General features: G+C 41.2%; 1 protein-coding gene across 2 annotated transcripts in view; it reads right to left on the bottom strand.

Moving 5' to 3' along the window:
* Positions 1 to 3,305: 3,305 nt before the first annotated feature.
* The window catches only part of TAOK3 (TAO kinase 3), a 187,182-nt gene continuing 175,778 nt past the window's right edge, over positions 3,306 to 14,709 (bottom strand). For both annotated transcript variants that reach the window (XM_082668453.1, XM_082668454.1), the window contains 4 exons: positions 13,803 to 14,042; positions 11,803 to 12,015; positions 5,448 to 5,630; positions 3,306 to 4,432 (listed from right to left, as the gene is read on the bottom strand). In XM_082668453.1, the coding sequence (XP_082524579.1) occupies positions 4,271 to 4,432; positions 5,448 to 5,630; positions 11,803 to 12,015; positions 13,803 to 14,042 (798 nt within the window). In that variant the 3' untranslated portion in view covers positions 3,306 to 4,270. The remainder of the gene's footprint in view (positions 4,433 to 5,447; positions 5,631 to 11,802; positions 12,016 to 13,802; positions 14,043 to 14,709) is intronic.

Genomic DNA, 14,709 nt, shown 5'->3' with positions numbered 1-14,709 from the left:
TGTAAGGGACTTGAGCATTCATGGGTTTCGGTATCTACAGGGGTCCTGGAACCAACGCCTTGTAGATACCGAGGGATGACTGTACTTTCAACTTATGTGTCTTTATATTTAGTCTGTCTCTCATAGGCAGTGTATAGTCCTTTTTTTATCCACTCTGTAAATATTTAATGTAATTATTGATATGGTGGGATTTAGGTCTACCATTTTGTTTTCTGTTTGTCCCTCTTTTTCTTTGTATCTCTGTTCTCCCTTTACTGCCTTCTTTTGGATTATTTGAATATTTTAATTCATGACCTAGATTTTTGGCTATTACTTCTTTGCATTTTCTTTTTGGCAAGTTGTTCTAGGAGTTAAAAATATACATAACTAATTTTTCATGGTCTGCTTAAAATAAGAATTATATCATTTCATGTAAAATGCAGAAGCATGGCAACCATATGGGTCCTTTAATTCCCAACCTTTAAGTTATAATTGTCATGTGGATTGTATTTACATACAGTGAAACCTTCCCCAGACAATATTTATTGCTTTCCACAAAGTATATATATATATATATATATGTATATATTTTAATGTATTTTAAAGACTATAAGAGGGAAAATTTTTTTGTATTTATCTAGATATTTACCATTTGTTGCTCTTCCTTCATTCCCAGAGATCCAAGTTTCCTTCAAGTATCATTTCCCTTCAGTATGAGGAACTTCCTTTAGCATTTCTTGTACATTAGGTCTGGTGGCAATGAATTCTCTTAATTTTTCTTCACCTGAGAATGGTTTTATTTTGCCTTCATTCCTCTGTCTAGGTTGCTTCTCCACAATCCACCTGCTTTTATTTCTCAGTATCCTCAGATAGTCGCTTTTGCATTTTTGTCTACTTTTTAGTTGTAATCAGCAGGAAAAGCACACAGCTATGCCAAACTAGAACAACAAAACATTTTTTTTATGTTTTATCATTTCTATGGCAAAATTTATTGCTAAATTAAAATCAGAGAGGTATACCGAATTCTTACATGGGCACGTTTCCAGTTGCCCAGGAATACTTTTTTCAATATTTAATCAAATATTTACAGTCAGTGGTAAATTCAGTAAGTAAATTTTTGCTGTTAATTAGACATCACTGGTAAGTATTCTCTGATATTCCCTATGACTGTAATTGTTTCAGTTCCTTTAAACTCCTGGTCGCACCCAGCATTTGCATTGTAATGGCTTGTCTTTGCCCACTGTTGATTAAATTAGTCCACTGCTTATTTACTTCTTTCAGTGGAGATTTAAACCATAAGTTTCAGCAGAGTAGTGACCCTATCCATCTTACTTACTACTACATCCCCAGACACAGTAGATGCTCAATAAATATTTCCTGAATGAATTAGCTGAATGTATGCCGCTCCTCACACTTCTGACCCCCCTTACTCTTTCCTTTTTCCTTTATCTATAGCACTTATTACCATGTAAGATCATTTAAAATTATAATTATTATGTGTTACCATTTTCCTCCTACCTCTAATGTAAGCTCCATTAGGGTGAGGATCTTTACCTGTTTGAGATACACTGACAGAGCTTAAGCATCTGGCATTATACCTGACATATAAAGTACGCAGTAAATATTCATTGAATGAATAGTTGCAAATCAAAGGTAAGCAGCCATTATAATATTTATGACAAACCTATAACAATTCTTTTAACTCAGGGGAGTTTTGTATATGCTGGAATAATACCAGACAATGGCTCTCTGCTCCCGTCCCAGTACTTCTTTTATACCTGTTCTCTTGCTACTATTCTGGTTCCTGTCTATTCTCCCTGCCTCAGGTACTAGAAGGAGTTGGAAGACTTAGTCTGTACCAGGTGTCAGGAGCACAAACCCACATTCCTTCTGATAACTCTACCTTGGACACATCACTGACAAACTTGTGGAGAGGGAACTTTTATAAAGAGCAGCACCTATAATCTCACAAACATAAGGCCTTTACACAAGCTAGCTAGACAGTTTTCACTACAGACAGAAGTGGATGAAATAAACTACAAGAAGTTTTTCTTACTGATGATTTAATGTCCTTTTGAGTGGCAGTGTGACTATTCTTAGGTGTGTGGGTTCAGAAATTGGATAGGTCTCGATTCAGACTCCGCTCCATTTACCCTGGTCTGAGCTTATTTCCTCATCTACAAAATGCTTAGTGTAGAGTTCTATCACATGGTAAGCATAATGCAATAAAGGTTATCTGTTTTTCATGGATAATTATGAGTCCTTTCCAGCCCTTTCCAATATTACTTTCTGATGTACCTAATATGGAAACTTTAACGACCTAAGCTGCTCAGAAAACTGGGTGTTCACTATTAAAGCCTTTACGGTTGGGGTTAGCCCATGTTAATAATCATTTTGTGAGTTCTGGAGTACACCTCTCTGGGTTAGTCTATCACAGTGAACATGACTCCTCACATTTGTCTGTGATGACTGAATATCCTGTAGAATTCAACTGTGATCTTCAAGTCATCATGCTAGAGATCAATTTTCAATGAGTAGGACTCAGGACCCTAAGAGAATGAGATCTTACTGAGATTGTCTTGACCCCAAAACCGTTTCCTAGAAGTTACAGATTTTACTACCTCATTGTCATGTACATAAATTTATTCTAATAAAACCTGACAATGAGGGGTGGGGGAATCTACTATTACAGTAGGATCATTTCAAATATTTGGTTATAATGTCTTCTTCATAGCCTGCTTTTCTTTAAGGTGCCTCACTTCTCTCAGCAATACATGGTCCTAGGACTGGCACATTGTGGGTGCACGTGTGCGTGTGCACGTGTGTGCATGTGTGTGTGTGCACTTGCACCCATGTGCCACCTTCTATTCTTAAGGGTAAAAAGGTGCAGTTGACCACTTCAGACAGTGCAACCCCATCTTCAGCCCTGCAGAAGAACTTGGAAGATGCAGCTTTACCTGAAAATCTTGAATGGTTCTTCTTGAGGGGCCATGGAGAACAGCTTCTGGAGGGCAGCTCTCCCTCTGCATTAGGAGCTGATGAACCTAGAAGGGAAACTTCCTGCTACAATAACACAGCAAGGCAATGTGATGAACACTTTTATTTACAAATATAATTAAAAGCTCTGACAGTTATCATGCTCTTCCTTGGAACCTGAAAAATGTTTTGTTTTTTAAAGTGCATGCAAAAGAAGTAAAGCCTTTTTTTTTTCATCATTTTTTATTGTAAGAAAATACACAGTTTGAAAGTGTGAATAATGCAATATTTATGACCAAGATATGGGACTTAGGGAGGGGCAGGGAAATAAAGAAAAAAGATCAAGATGATCTGATTGAGAGACAGTGTTGAACTCCAAATACTGAATTGGAAAAGGAGGGAGGTGGGGAGGACTGGGAGGAGGGAGTAAAAAAATTTGATCAGAGAAACAGTTAAAATACAATATGAAAATAAGTAATACCTCTCCTTAAATTCCTTCTATACACAAAATACACGATTTGCCAAAGCCCAATTTGTGCTACTGGGATTCTGTGAGCTCCTTAAGTGTATTCACATCCTCTGCAACAGCAGAAAATGATTATGATACAATCAGAATATGCTCAAGACAAGTTAAACTCTTGCCAGCAGGTTCTTAAAAATCACAAGATCTCTTCACCCCACCCACCCCCCATTCCCCAAAAAAGTATTAATATGTCACCACTGATATGTACATCACAATTAGTTTCTGTAAAATGTATCAAATTTTCAATCTTTAATAAAACTTTGTTTTTTTTTAATTCCTGATGAATAAATACCAAAAAAATAAAATAAAATAAAATAATGCAGCAGCTAGTTAAGGTGTAAGGCTGCGGATATTGTGTCTCTCTCCCCCTTGGCATTATTATTATTATTATTTTTTGCTTTACTTTCACAGATTGGTGGTAATGAGTGATTGCCTTAAAGCAATATACATCCACTTTTTTGTTGTTGTTGGTTTATTGGTTTTGTTAAAACTGTCTCCAAAGTTTTCACTAAAACATTTTGAATCACATCGATACTGTGACGTGTACTATGAATAGAAGAGATGGCCAGGTTTCAGCCAGCACTGAAAATTGACACGGGAGGGGGGAGGAAGGGGGCCCCTGATGGAGTAAGAATAAACAGGCACTAGTCCGACACGATGTCAGTAAGAGTAAGAGAGAGAGAGAGAGTGAGAGCAACGCCCGTTAAAATGGGGAATGTGGTTTTGCAGGGTCTGAATTTTTTTGTTTTCTTTCTTTCTTTCTTTTTTTGTAAATGGCAAAAAAATTTAATCTCATCTATAGTCCTCCTTAGGAAAATCTAATGTAACCAAATTCCCAAATCCCATTCTGAGGCTCTCCATGTCAAAAGTTTCAATCTCTCGCTCTTGCCTTTCCAATAGGTACTTTATTCTCTCGCTGCGTTCCTTCTGAAGGGCAGCCAGCTCTTCTTCAATCTGAAATAAGCACAATGAACAGTTCTTAATGGAAAGGAGTTCCCAACAGGCATATATATACACATAACATGCACACAGATGACATACGCAGGAACTAAGAGTAAACTAGTCTGGGGCAGGCTGGGAGAGTCCTGTGATAAATGTTGTGTGTCTAATCCATCACATTTAAAACTTTCTCACAAGAATAAAAATGTTTGGGGCCACCTGGGGCCAGCACTGCCATTCTAGCAAGCCAAGCAGCTGGGCCGATCTAGGTCACTGTCCTGTCTCCGCAGGAGATGGCTCGGGAGAAGCTAAAAGACACTCAAGCACAATTAAGTTGTGCTGCTTTCCCAGAGAGCGCCCAAAGCCCCCTGGGTCATTAGCAATTTAGTTCTAGAGCAGGAAAATAGTCTCTCACGTTGATCTCTGGGAACTACCAGAAGAAAGCACGAATAACTGGTTAAGCAAATACATGCTTAACAGCTCTGAGATGCTTTATGACATCTTTTCTACTTCATATTCCTCAGCAATATCTAAAGCAATGAATATTTCAATTCTGATAACATTTATTATGTATGGCAATATCAGCCTCTCTTCATTTTAATTTTTTTTAAAGAGCCCTGCTGGTGATTTCTTTTGGTTTAGAAATAGCTGAGAATAAAAACCAAATCTGTATTTGGCCTCACGACATTTAGGGGCCACGCTATCAACTCACAGTACCTTTCATACGTCAAATCAACTACCCAGTAACCCGTGTCAGTCCTCAGGCTGTGAAGGTGGAAGGTTTCCGAGCAGAGTAATATAATAGAGAGAACTTAGGCTGTGGGATCAGATTTATGCAAGTAACTTAATTAAGCCTTTTGAGCCTCAGTGTCCTGTCTGTGGAATGGGGACTATGCCTACCTCTCAGGGCACTAGGAGTATCAAAGCAGGTATGAGGGGAACAGCGCCTTTGTTAAATCGCCCGGTACACAGGCAGAGGCACGCCCGTCCTCTACCCAGCGGTACAGGACCCTTGACAACACGCTCATACCTTCTGCTCAAGATGTGCTCTGCGCAGAGACACCCTCTGCTCTAGCTTCTGGAGCTCACGTTCATGCTGTGCCTCTGTCTGCATCTTGATTTTGCTCTGGTAGGCATTGAGCAGCTCCATTTCTTGCTGGAGCTGTAGCCTCAAGGCCTGGCATTCTGCTTCTTGAGCCTCATCTAGCCGTAACTGCGGGTACAGAAGACATACACTGTGATTCGCTCCTAGCTTACAGAACTTGGTGACTACTGGAAGATGCTCCCTTATTTGGGCTGAAACAGGTCTCTCAGAAAAACAGACGCCCGGTGGGGGGTACTTTCAGAGTTAGGAATCAAAAATAGTACATTCTGCCCAATGGGCTACAAAGATCTAAAAACACTTCCTTTTCTTAAAACATTCTTTCTTAAGAAAATAAAAACATTCTTAAGGAAACCTGGTTTTCTTAAAACCACACTAGCAGGAGTCAGGAAGGCTCCACACTCCAGTAATTAAGCCTGTGGGCTTTGGAGGCAGACTCCTGAGCTGGAATTCCAGCCCCACCATTCACTTAGGTGTGTTACCTCGGCAAGTTAATTAACATCTCCAAGTCTCATTTTCTTCATCTCAAGAAAATAACAATAATAGTTCCTATTGTCTAAGACTGGTATGAGAATTAAATGAAAGAATTCATATAAAATCCCAGGCATAGTTCTTGATGTATACCAAAGGGTCAGTAAATAGCCGGTGTTATCATTATTTTGACTAACCATTTCCATATTTACATATCTTTAACCCCCAAACCATTATACATTTAGATATCCTTAGCGCTAAAAAAAATGAGTCCAATCTCCATAATATTTGAGGAATACCACAGTACCATTACGCTCCTAGCAAGTAAAGTTGGTCCCTATAACATTGGCTTTACTTTATCCTTATGGCCAGCCATCTAAAACTCAAGTGGTTCAAAATTTCCTCCCCACAGAAGGTAGCCTTGATAATCTTACGGGGTGTATTCTGGTTTGAAGCAGTGAAATCCAGATAAAGTTTTTCCCTTGCTCCCTGTAGCACCTGTACTTTGTATTACACACCAGGATACTGATCCTGTGTGGGGAATGGACCAAGCCAGCCAGCAGAAATGCCAGCCTTTCAATGAGCACAGTTGAAGATTTAGGGCCATTAGCAGGACTGTATTCAGGGATGAAGACCCTCCTGTCCCACCAGACTTGGCTTGGTCTAGATTTAGCAGGCCCTCAGTTCAGCTGGGAACTATGAGATCAGAACCCTTGAATTAGTCTGTCTACCCTGAGTATATCTGCATGTTTCCATTGAGACCACTTTGCCAAGATACCTATTCTCCACCTTAGGCTGCCTTCCCTCTTCTGTACAATTTGTGACAATAACATTTCTTAATATCTCGATAGTTATGACTTTTTGAAATGTTATTAGAATAGTTTTAGAAAGCTATTTGCATAGTGTCTTCTTTAGTGCTTTGGAGAAATATACAATGTCAAATGAACACAAAATAAATAATGGAATCATATTTCCAAGGTACTTTCTAATAATTAACCCTAACCAGCTTTCACTAAAATCCACTAGAGAGGATGCTGCTCTTCTCATTTCCCAATGAGAGGTGAAGGGAGAAGAGACACTAGACACAATGAACAGCCAGTCTGCAGCAGCAACAGCTTCACAGATAAATGCCAAAGCGATTACTGGCTCCCAAGGAGATTGCTATCGATTCCCTCTTGATATGGGAGGTTTCTTACCAATAAAGGGAATGAAAGTCTATTCTTTTCTACTTGGCTTGGTTAATTGTTATGAGCCCTGGCCAAGTGGGTGAGAGGCTCATTCTACAGGCAATTTAGACCACTGAAAACACCCCCATCTTCTCTTATTTCTGGCATTCTATTATTAATGTCAGTAACTGTGTTATTCTGTACCAGCTCTGACTCTAAAGAAGTGCCAGTCTAGAAATCAGGGGATATTCCAGTATTTGGTATTCATCACCCCCAAAAGTTGCACATACCAAATCCATTAAAAAGTTTTATAAAAGTATAGGTAAATATCATGTCTGTTCCCTCTATTGGATTAAACTCAAGAAAAGGATGTGACAGAAGCAGCATAGTGGCCAGTGTAGTAGTGGCCAGGCATATAGGCTTACAGGGTCTCTCCAAACAGGGTTCAAATCGTAGGTCCACCACTAGCTACGTACCACTAAGTGACCCTCTAAGTCAAGAGTTGGTACACCATGGACCAAGAGTCAAATCTGGCTTGCTGCCTATTTTTGTAAATGAAGTTTTCCTGGATGGAACACAGACACGCTCATTCATTTATATATTATCTATGACTGCTTTTGTACTACAATAGCTGAGTTGAGTAGTTGTGACAGACTCTGTTGGTCCACAAAGCCTAAAATATTTGCCACCTGCCCCTTTACAGAAAAAGTTTGCCAACCCTTGCCCTAAGCAAGTGACTTGACTTCAATAAACCTCAGTTTCCTCACATGTAAATTAGGGTTAAAAAAGTAACTACTTCAGGGCTTCCCTGGTGGCGCAGTGGTTGAGAGTCCGCCTGCCGATGCAGGGGACACGGGTTCATGCCCCGGTCCGGGAAGATCCCATATGCCGCGGAGTGGCTGGGCCTGTGAGCCATGGCCGCTGAGCCTGTGCGTCCGGAGCCTGTGCTCCGCAACGGGAGAGTCCACAACAGTGAGAGGCCCGCATACCGCGAAAAAAAAAAAAAAAAAAAAAAGTAACTACTTCAAAGGTCAAAGGGGTTTCACAAAAATGAAATAACACTTATAAAATTCAACAGTGCCTGGCACATGGTAAGCGGGCAGTAAAGGACTGCCGTAATTATCATCTGTACTTTTATCTCCTCCCTGCCTCAGAAGGAAGGGTTATTTCTTTCCTTTTATTCAAGAGCAATCATGAACCTATACTCCTGATCCTGTTCTCTCGCATCTTATATAACAAACATTCATTGAGCACCTGTTGTATGCCGGGCATTGTAGCAGATGCTGAGAATACAAACATGAACAAAACCAAAATCCCATCAACCTTTATGTCCCTACCAACTCTCTCCCCTTCTCCTTACCTTTAACCCCTGTCTGCACTCCTCATTCTGTTCCTACACCTCCCCTTCTATTGCTCACAGGAGGGTCACTGATGACCACCCTGGAGGGGTCCTTATCTTGCCTGTCCTCCCAGCGACATCTGATATTGTGGACTGCCCCTTCCTTCCAGAACTCTCTAGTTTTCTGAGACACCACACCTTTCGGTTTTTCCCTCCCTCCCCTCCTTTCCAGCTACTCCCTACCTTATTGGGCCATTACACGTGGGTGTTCCTCAGGACTTTGTCACGGGCGCTCTTCTCCCTCTAACTGCTCTTCCTAAGGAATCTCATCTATTCCAAAGGCTTCAAATACCATCTTTATGCAAATGACTCCCACATCTACACCTCTATTTCAGACTTCTCTTCTGAGGTCCAGGCTAGCTTATCCACTCTACACGAGGTATCTGCATCTGGATATTTCCCAGCCTCAAGCTCAACATGATTAATATTAACTAATCATATTTCCCTTCCCACTTTCCCAATCTCCAATTCCTTTTTTACCATATAGATAAATGGCAGCATCTACCATTTTGCTCAAACTAGAGACTGGGAGTCATCCTCACCATCTCATTCTCCCGTTCGGTCTGTTACTAAATGCTCCTAGTTCCACCTCCTGCCTAGCTCTCAAACTGAGTCACTTTCTGCTTCATCCTGACTGTCCACTCCCTCACACCCAGGTAAAGGCAGCAACCTTATAAATGATCGCCTTACACCCACGCTTGTCATCTCCCAGGCCATTCTCCACGTGTCTCCAGACTGATCATTCAAAAATGCAAATTTGATGTCAGTCTCCTCCTTAATACTCTTCAATGGCTTCTCACTGCCTTTAGGATAAAGATCAAAATTCTTAAGAAGGCTTACAAGCCCCTGTATGATCTTGTCCCCGTTTACCCCTCTCATCTTATTCTCATGTTAGTTTCCTCCTCATTCTCTATATTCCAAACACAATGGACTTGAGTTCTTTAAAAGTGCAATGGTCTTTCCCATCTTTACAAATGTAGTTCCTTTTGCCTAGAATGTGCTCCCTACACTGCAGCTTAAATAATCATTGTGTCTGAGAGGCCTTTCCTGACTCTCCAGACCAGCCTAGCTCTCTTGGTTTACACTCAGTGGGCACACTGCCCTTGCTCTGCTGTTACACATAGACTTCTCCAACGTCTGTTTCCTCCACTCTTCTATAGATTCCATGAAGACATGATCGATGACTGTCTTATTCACCACAGTATTCCTGGGTGCCTGGGGCACAGTAGAGGCACTCAATAAATACTTATTGGATAAATGAATGAATGAATGAAATACGCTGGCTCTGATCCTCAGCTAAGGGCATGTTTAAGCCTTTCCCAATTAATCGAAGACCTCTTTTAACTGTCTCTTCCTCTAGCTATAGCTCTCTTTCTCCTTTTTTTCACTGACAAGAATCTGGGGAAAGCAGTCTCACTTACAGTTTCTGTCTCACTTTATAATCACGTTTTCAATCTACTTAGAATGTCTTCCATTTCCACCACTCCACGGTCTGTGACAATGGACAAAGCCACTGCTGGGCCCCAATGGTTTCTCTGCAACATGTGAAATCATCAACTAGAAAGTTTTGTTCTGGCTTCTGTGACATACTCTCTTTTGAGGCTCTGACCCCTGGCTATTCATCTTCTTTGGTCCACCTTCTACTCAGCCCTCAAATGTTGATGCCCACAACTCTGTCCTGAGTCCTCTTCCTCTTTAATACTATCTCCTATCCGTAGGAGATCTCAGATATTCCGAATAGCTACAACTGCCCCCATATAACAATGACTAACTTTTTGATGTTAATCCTGACACCTTGTTGAACTACAGATTTCCATCTCTGTACCTCTCTACCTAGATACCCGCAGAGCTCAGATAATGAGTCAAGTATCTTCTAGACATCCATCCAAACTCACCCCTCCTTCCATTTTTCTATCTTGGTAAAATCATGACCTGTTCCACTGTTATCAAACCTACCTCTCAAATTGGTCCCTAAGTTCTATCTATTCTACTCCTAAATATTTATCAAATCCTTCTCTCCCTTCTCACCACTTCCATTAGCATGCTCTCTCTTAGTTCATGCCTTCATTTTTTTTTTTTCCTGGACTATTATAATAGCTTCCTAACAGGTCTCCTTACCTATATTTGCCACATTACTGCCAGTATCTTTCTATAGCACACATCTGATCCTGTCACTTCCCTTCTTAAAACAGGCTTTAGCAGCTCTCTATTGCTGATAGAATAATGTCCACACTCCCAGCTTTGAGGCTCTGACCCCTGACTATCCACCAGCTGCCCGTTATACTCCTGCCATATCAACTACTCGTTGTTTCTCAAACGTGCCATCCTCTTTTAGGCCTTTGAGTCTTCATATATACTGTATCATCTGCCAGGAATAACTTTTCCATTTCTGCTTGTCTGATCAACTATTACCCTTTAAGATTCATCTCCTTGTGAAATCTTCACTGAATTACCAGGCAAGCTCCCATCCCTGGCTGCCAAGACCTTTATGACGTCTCCATTTTGGGCTCCCACAATCCTCCTCCTTGAACTTTGGGCTCATATCAAAGTTCTTTCAGTCCCCAAATGTACACTATCCATCTTTTGGAAAAGTGTGTAGGCCCTTTTCCATGGAACCTGTTTGCTTCAATAAATTCCTCATGCTTCTTGGCTCTTGCAGGGATGCATTCCCTAGACCAGACTAGTTGTTCCTACTCATCCTCCCATAGCCTCTGTCACCTACCACTTCAAAGCACAAAACTTTTATGTTTTATTTTTATTGCTTAATTATCTGACCTCCTTACTTGACTGACAGAAGTGTGAGGAAAGGGACCACTGCCGTCTCTCTAGCTCATCACTCTATCTCTGAGCCCAGCAGAGGGCTGAGCACAGATGTTTAGTAAAGGTTTACCTAATGAATGTGTCTGTGTGTCTATTCATTTGCGCCTGACATTAGTTGTGCGATCTTTGATGAATGAGAGTATGATATTACATGCAATATCTATCACATCTTGCCCTCAAAGTCCCTATGTGCCACAGGTCTGATTTAGCATGTTATTCCTCAAGTTCCATCTTATAAGACACACTCCAGCAAGTATCCGCTCTGGCTTGGCTTTATTCAGCGTCGTCATTTCCTTCAGTTCTTTGGGCAGAAAAACACCAATATCCTAAATGTGCGCAAGAATCATCTTGGGACCAAAAGGCTGGATCTTGAATTTTCTTGATTCCCAAAGCTCTTGAAGCCGTGGCACCGAACCTAACCACTTACCGCTTGAGAGGCCATCATTTCATTTATACTCTGTTCATACTGCTCTGCCAAAATGGCAAGTTTTCTCGTCTGCTCATCTTTCAGTGTCTTTAAGATTGTTTTGTGCTCATTCTTTGGAGTAACTTCCAACTGGTGATTCTTGAGTGCTTTATACTGTTTGGTCTGTACTTTGCAAGTGTCCTGAAACTGTTTTTTAATTTGCATTTCCATGGCCTGTATAGAAAAAGTGACAAAAGGAAAATAAAGACACATTAGTAAATACAGAAAGCCTTCCATTCTCATGATACAATATAGGTGCTGAGACCAACTGTCTTTTGGTGCAGTGACCCACGTTACTAGTCAGTAATAATGAAAATAATACATGTGTCACAGACAGGTGTTAACTCTACCAATACTTTGGGTTTTGTTTGTTTGTTTGTTTATTTTAACATCTTTATTGGAGTATAATTGCTTTACAATGGTGTGTTACTTTCTGCTTTGTAACAAAGTGAATCAGTTATACATATACATGTATTGCCATATCTCTTCCTTCTTGCGTCCCCCTCCCTCCCACCCTCCCTAAAATACTTTGGTTTTATATCAAATGAACAGAAGTAGTTTTGAATTTACAAATAGATTTTTAAAAATGAATTGTTACAAGATCACAACTCTAAGAAGACTCTGGAATACTATGAAGCTTAGTTTGTTAAAAGATTGCTCATTATTTCAGTGGTTTCCTAGACAAAATCTTCAGTGTCTTCTATTGTTTGTTGCCCCTCCCCCTCCCCCTTTAACTGTTTTCCTCCACTTCCAAGTAAGAAAGGGGATGGCAATGTATGAGCCATCTCTCACTGCTCTGTGTTTCCTTGAAAAATCAATAAAGGGCAACATTGGATTATACTTTATATCATAACCCATTTCCACTACTTGCATGTAGCAATATCAAATATGCATTTTTTTTTTTTTTTGCGTCACACGGGCCTCTCACTGTTTTAGCCTCTCCCGTTGCAGAGCACAGGCTCCGGACGCGCAGGCTCAGCGGCCATGGCTCACGGGTCCAGCTGCTCCGCGGCATGTGGGATCTTCCTGGACCGGGACACGAAGCCGTGTCCCCTGCATCGGCAGGCGGACTCTCAACCACTGCACCACCAGGGAAGCCCTCAAATATGCATTTTGGCAAGGATGAGGTGGGGTTTACTATTATAAGCCCAGAAGGCATTCCATCAGGTTGCCTGATAGTCACATGTACATTTCATGAACACATGGAGGGTTTTTTTTTTTTTTTTTCATGGAGGGGTTTTGATGACAAGGATCACTAATTAGACAGGTTAGAATCTGGCTAGAGAGGAAGAAGGCCAGTGCGCTTGAAGTTGGCCTTATATCTTTGTCAACATTGACAGTGACTCCCTTGACAAATAGCAATGGCTTAGTCCATACAGTTTGTTAACTAGCAGTCAGCTAAAACTCTCTGGAGGTAGCGCAGGCCAAAGGAGTTCCGTATTTCTAGTGCAGGGATAATAAATGTCTGGCATATCACTCCCAACTCCCATGCCCAGGACAGATGTCACTAATAAATCATACCTTCCCTTACTAAGTGTGGGTGTGGCTTTAGAGTCTTTCTCAATAGAACAGCACTCAAGGTAGCTACAACCAATTCTGACTGGCATGACTGATACAATTTATCTGCTACATTCCTGTCAGGTAACTTCCTCATTTCCTGGGATTAGAACCATGGACTGCTATTAGTCCATGTGTTATAATTTTAGAGAGGGAAGGTCATGAAGGGGTCAGAGAAATTGCATAGATACAAAGAAGAAATGGAGAGATCATATTGCCCTGCAACATCTCTTTAGGAGTCTGTTATACCCAGACTCTGGAGATTCTGATTCAGTAGCTGTGGGGTCCTGAAATTTGTAATTTTACGAAGTTTCCCAGGTGACTCTTGACAGTCATCCAGGTGTAGGAACCATTGATCCAACCTGGCTGTGTCCTGGAGCATAAATCGGGAAATTTCCTCTCACCTTTAAGTTTTTTGGCTGTTGCCGAAGTTCCATGACATGCTTTCTGTGCAGTTCCCTTTCTCGCCTCTTATTGTACTCCAGCTGGTTTTCCAGTTCAGTCTGGTGCTGTAGCCGGATCAGATCCATGCGGAGTTTCTGTAATGTGTGCAGCTGCCTGTACTCGAGCTCTCGGGTGGACTCGTCGTGCCGGATCAGCATGGCATGCTCCATCTCCTTCTGTGTCCTCTTTTTATTTAGTTCCTGCATTCAGGAAGAAAAGATACACGGAGAGAGATGAATGGAGACAAACTGGAGGGAAGGCACCACTCGGTGAGGGAAGGCAAGGAATGGCACTATTAACTGTCTCTTAATTAAGCCCGTTAGTGTTTGGCAGCATGACTTAATGAGACTAGATGCACAACCCCTGGAGACAGAGGTTCTGTATGTGGATCCATCACTTTCAAGTTGGGCAACTTCACATTCACCACAATTACTCTACCCGTAAAATGGGATTACTGTTATTCTACCTGACCCCTTCTTACCTCACAGGGCTGCTGTGAATCTTAATCAGGTGATGTGTTATGCATGGGTCTAAATAAGTGTTTCCTTAGTTAGGCCAGCGGTTCTCAATCCTGGCTGGTTGCCCATTAAAATCATGTGAGGAAGCTTTTAAAACGTAAGATGCCTAAGTCCTATAACCTGAAATTCTGATAACTGTCTGGAATGGGACCGTGATGTCAATAGTTTTAAGAGTTCTCTAGCTGGATCTAAATATGCAGTCAGAGTTGAGAATCGCTGGATTAAACTGATAATGTCTGCAGTGTTCCTAGTTTTCTGGGAAACACCCTGTTTTTGCATGTATCAGAAGTAGGCCAACTATCTATTTTTCAGAATCTCAGAGGTCAGGGCTCACTGGGAAAAAGCAGAT

Source organism: Grampus griseus, assembly GCF_964374135.1.
Source record: "Grampus griseus genome assembly, chromosome: 12".
Taxonomy (NCBI): Eukaryota; Metazoa; Chordata; class Mammalia; order Artiodactyla; family Delphinidae; genus Grampus; species Grampus griseus.
This window is presented reverse-complemented; position numbering and strand designations above follow the sequence as displayed.